At 42.8% G+C, this 5,484-nt stretch overlaps 1 protein-coding gene across 1 annotated transcript; it reads left to right on the top strand.

The window, feature by feature from the left end:
- Positions 1–208: 208 nt before the first annotated feature.
- LOC103705278 (uncharacterized) lies at positions 209–2,983 on the top strand. The gene is made up of 3 exons (XM_008788936.6): positions 209–708; positions 2,027–2,254; positions 2,357–2,983. The coding sequence occupies exons 2-3, from the start codon at positions 2,174–2,176 to the stop codon at positions 2,897–2,899; spliced, it is 624 nt and encodes a 207-aa protein (XP_008787158.1). The 5' UTR covers positions 209–708; positions 2,027–2,173; the 3' UTR covers positions 2,900–2,983.
- The last annotated feature ends 2,501 nt before the right edge of the window (positions 2,984–5,484 follow it).

Below are 5,484 nucleotides of genomic sequence, written 5' to 3'. Positions count from 1 at the left end.
AAATTCAGCTCTTGGCAGGTAGAGATGATGACATTCAGGACAAGTTGTGGGACAAATTATTCCATGCATCCCCAGCTAGATTTGAATGCATGAGCTGTACACACTTATTGAATCCTTCCAAGTCATAAAGAATGTACAATAAAGTATGTTGTACATAATCTTACTATTCACATGTATAAGACTCAGCAACATATCCTATCATCTTTCTAACCCTCCATTTATCCATCACAATCCATCATATGATGTCCTGTTTATCTGTAGACATTGAGACAATAATATATGAGTTGAGACAAGTGGTGATGATCATAGAACTCCAGGGCACATGTGATCTACCATGGCAGGTTTAGCTGTGTTTAATGATTCTTTTGGAGCAGTGCTCCATGATTTGAACAAATATTAAGAAGTGGGTCTCCTTTGTTTAATGCTGCCCTTTGTTGGCACTGTCTGGGGGCATCTTTTCCCTCCACATATACTTGACCTGCATTGGCCAAGAGACTGGGATTGTTTGGCCTGCCTTGAGAGCCCACTAAAATATTTCTGGTGAGAGTCTGTGAATTGAATCTTAAATCCTCCCCCAGCCTCAACAGATTGGGTATGTGGAATTGTTGTTTTGTTCCAAGGAAACTGCGGCCTAAGGGTGGTATGTGAAGGAGGAGAACAAAGCTATCCATGGTTGCACCTCTGACTGCAGCTGATAGAATTTCACAGGTGAGGATCCCCTCTTTCCTTCTCTCTTGCTCCCACCAGTAGTCATGAGCTATCTTTCAGATTTTTCCCCTTGTCTTTCTCTTTCCATGGTCATCCTAACTGCATGTTGGCAAGGTTGCGTGAGGGGCTTAGTTATTATTGCTTTTAAGTTACTTCTTTTTTGTTCTTGAAGATCTCAACTGTGTTGGTGGTTCATAAAAGATTGTGTTAAGAAAACTTCTGATGTTATGGCAGCATGAATTCATGTCAAATTATTTAAAGCTTCTACAACAGAGCAGGGGGTTGTTTGCTAAATCATGCTGTTATGAAGTAGTTTCTTTTAATTGTCTCTAGAATCATTTTATACACCACTATACTTTTTTTTTTATGTTATTTATACATCGCTACAATCGATTACAATTATAACCCATTTGAATTCTTCAACTGTTTTTGAAGTTTGCTACTGCCATCTGGATCCAAGTATTTGTAATTCTGTCTGCATATATGGATTATTCTGGATTTGTTTGTTGGCATATATGTGTTCTCATTCTTGCTTAATTTTCTTATTTCTTGGAGATTGTTTCAGTGAAACATCTCTTCTTCAGATTAACCAAGAAACACTCCTCCCTGGTTTTGTGAATGAGTGAGGTTCTAAGCTGGCCACATGAGGGGATTCTTGATTTGATATCTAAAGAGATTATTTTGAAGAACCCTCCGTGCTGTCCTCAAATTACTGGTGAATTATTTGGAAAAGAAAAAAAAACTCATCCAAATTCCTATGTACACTCTGCTTACCGAATTTTTTTAGCCAAGGACCAATGATCGGTATCACATTTATGTAGTGCTAGTTTTACAGATCCAGATGTGATCTTTGACATTCGAGAGTACTTGGATTCTGGAAATGGTATCAAGCCTCCTAAGAGATGATGCCAAATTCCTGAAAAAGACAACTTTGAGTAAGAGGAGCCTGATCCGAAAGTTAAAAAAAACCAGTTGGCCGGTAGGTGACCTGTCTTTTTTAGATCTGACCTAACCTCCTGCAAATCAGAGTTGATGAGTTTGAACATTAGCTAAGCCATGACATCGATTTAGACAAGTGAGTTGTCCACCCTGGATTGGCTGAAGCAAAATTTCCACAAATAACTTTCCTTTAACTCCTTGCTTAGTGACTTCCTCTGTTGCAAGCTGATCTAGTTTCTTGCAACTATTAAATCCTTTGCTTAGAGTGTCCAATACTTACATATAGCAGTTCCATATTTATTATGTTAGCTACCAAGCTAAGTTCTACTCTGAATAATTAATCAGTGAAAGCATTACACTAATATGCGACTATGTGTAGGGAATAGGCCAGTTTGGCGGCAAGACTTAACACACTCAAATCCAAGGAAGAGGTGGAGAAAAGCAAGCAGCACTTTGGATTTTTCTGCCTGTCACGTCTAGCAGCCAACAATAACAGTTTAACTGAACTATCTTGGTCGATTTACCAATGGAGAGATCTCTGAAAAAGTATGAAAAAGAATTCATGAAGATGGCTATGTTGAAGCAGGAAGAAACATTCAGACACCAGGTAACATGAAGCATGTTAAATTCTCTAATTTTTTCCTTTATGCCAATCACTCCAAAAAAATTTCAACAGATTCTTAGCTTTGTTCCTTTTATCCTAGTTCAGGTACATGAACTCCACCGTCTGTACCGAGTCCAGAAGCTGTTGATGAGAGATACAATGAAGAGGCAACGGGCATCGGCGCATTACCGACCCGGTCTTGAGAGATGGATTGTAGAGAATGAGAGAGGTTCAAATCAACCATGTTACAGTAGTTACTTGGATCAGAGGAAGCCTCATGATCAGACACTTGATCTGGAAGTCCCAGCAGAAGAGTGCATTGGAAAAGATGATGGAGATACGATGCTAGAGGCCAAAGATGAAAGCTACTTAGAGCTGACGTTGGCAATTGGAAGCAGCAGAAGGCAAAGGAAGAAAGAAGAGGCATCATTTACTTCAGATTCTGGAGTAAGCTTTTCTTCATCTTCAAGCGACTCCGGTGCAGTGAAGTTAAACGGCCAAGAGTGGGGACTATGTCAAGTGCCGGGCATAACCATGAGCTTTCAAGATGAGAGGAAGAGTGGTTTTAGTGTGGAAGAAAGAATGGGACAAGATGGCCTGAAGCAGCCTCCTTGGCTCTTCCAATGTTTGAATCTAAACATGACATGATAGCCTTCTTAGATTGCTATGGTCAATGTCACTGTAGTTGGTAAACAGACATATCAAGGAATTAGCATGTTCCACACTAACAAATTTGTAGTTTCTGCTAGATCTGAAACTTAGGTTTCAGACTATGAGCTGGAGTCACAAATAATTCACACCACAGACACATTGCATGATTAGATATATAGAAGCCTTTGACAAGTTAAACAACAAATGCGAACATGAGGCTCTGAAGAATGACAGCGCATGTTAAATTTGTGCATGCCAGATTGATCTTCTGAAATGTTCACGGAAGCTCTGACATGAAACCACCCCTTAAAGGACTCAAACGCTCTACATTGACTTCAACCAAAAACCATGTTAAAACGTCAACAAAAGATGGACATCGTTTCTCTGCTCCTATGCAGCTTCAAAAGATGGAATGGTACACAATCAAACAGTCAAAGAGAACAGAAGAGGATGACCAAGTCAGTAGGTGATATAAATCTGATGTTGAGGAATAAAGTTGGAGATGATTCAACAATAGAAAAAACTATATATGGGAATAGTTAACCATATCTGGTGTTTTGATTGATTGCCAATATTTTTATTGCTGAAGTATACAAGGTATCTAGTATTTTTTTAATCCTGAGGGGACTAAACTATAATTATTATGAAAGGAAAACAAGATAACCCATGGTGCCAAAGTTGCAAACTATGATGTGACATGAATGAAGTCTGAGGAGGAAAATTGAGATCTTATAACTCAACTATAATGAAGTTAATTCTATTTGCAGATCCTCTAATATCAAAATGATTGGATCTGAAAACTTAATGCCCTACTGAATTTTTCACATTGTCATTCAGATAATAATTGCACAGATAGATAATTCTGAAAGGTTCCTCACTGGTTAAATTGAACTCTAACTTGGAAATTACAATGTCCTGACCAGGGTGACGCTTCAACATGGTATTAAAAGATATAAGCAGACAAAGCAAAGTTGATTTTCTGATTGAATACTTAAAGAACTCCACCCTCCCCAGGTTGGCCTGTAATGCCAATGGTGCTGAGCATCTTATCACTTGTGACTGTTAACACTCCAGAGGTATACAACTTGCATTGCGTTGTTGCTGCAGCTAGGATGCTTTTGATTAATTCTTGTATGCGTGACAAGCATCACTTCGTCAGAGTTTTCTGTGACAAAAACTTGTTTGCATGACATTCTCAGAGCAGGTGAAACTAGTTTCCCGACAACTGCTACTTAACATGTCCTAGATATGTAGCGTGAATTAGAAGCAGCAATCATTACTCTCAAGAAAATTAGGAGATAAAGCACCAAAACGCCATCTTTCCATAGAGTAAGTTGTAACTAGTAAAAGTACCCCTTTTGGTGGTTCTCCTGTTGTCTTTTCCCTTGATAAGCAACCTGGATCTTGTACTGAATAAACAAGGTAGCATGATTTGACAGGGCTATTAAAGTGACAGATTTGTATAACCTTTCCGGACCAAAGGTTGGTTCTTCATAAGAAGATTCATAAAGATGCAAGCAGCAAAATATTATTAATCGGAATCATCAGGAAGAGGAGATGCTACGAATCAACTAACAAGAGACCACATAGATCATGCTTTGCCCACAATTAATATGCGGTAATAACTAATAAGTGCAACTGCCGGCCATTACAAGGCTAATGGACCGGACTGAAGAGGCCAGGCCCATTAGCGCCTGCTGAGGTCGACCACGACCGACCAAACATGGGAGAGTTGGAGAATAACTTCAAACTCTCTGATAGTGCCGAGCTTCATGGAGAGGCTGATATAGGGGGTGGCAATGAGGCGGCCGCGGCCAAAGGAGAAGAAGGAAACAAGGTGGAGGTGATGGCGGTGCCGATGGAAGAGGATCAGAGACATCCAGGAGGAGGAGAGGGCTTGATCTCTGCTGCGTCGTTGCCTAGCCCGCCCAAGCCTGGCGCGCCCTCAATGTTGGCCCTCTCCTCGGCCCGGCCCAAGGGGAGGTTGGTCCAGCCCGGACCCGCCCTGCGGCTCGACTCAGCGTATGGCTCGGACCCGTGACCGGGTTGACTCGGCCCCACCTTGGACACGCCCGAGTCAGCCGCCGAGACATCTTTCTCCAGCGTCTTCCGTCGGGCAACCTTAGAGGGTTTCTGCCATCCCTCGAGGTCAACCGGTGAGGTGCTCGCCACCGGTGATGAGCTTGAGACCGGCTTGTTCCCAGCTGGATTCTGACCCGACCGGGGTTGGGTTGGCGCCGAGTTCCGCCTCGCCCCCGACTCGGTCGTCTCCTTCCTCCGGCTTGTCGCTTTGGCCACCTTCTGGTTCTGGATCCGGCTGGTGACCATCCATGGACCGTAGACACCCTGCACCCCTGATGCCTCTCCCTCCCCCTCCGCCTGCACTGAGACCTCCGGACGGGCCTTCTCGGTTCCATTCGTCCCTATCCCACAATGCGCCGCCGCATCCACCTCCGCCATTGCCGGAAAAGGGCCGCCACACTCCTTCGCCTGGTGGCCGATCCGCCCACATGTGGAACAGGGGACTGGCAGGTTTTCATAGATGAAACCCTGCCAGAATTTCTCCCCTGCCCCCTCCGATT

This window comes from Phoenix dactylifera, chromosome 7 (genome assembly GCF_051530095.1).
Source record: "Phoenix dactylifera cultivar Ajwa chromosome 7, Ajwa_hap1_PhDact_Kaust_v1.1, whole genome shotgun sequence".
NCBI classification, from domain to species: Eukaryota; Viridiplantae; Streptophyta; class Magnoliopsida; order Arecales; family Arecaceae; genus Phoenix; species Phoenix dactylifera.
This window is presented reverse-complemented; position numbering and strand designations above follow the sequence as displayed.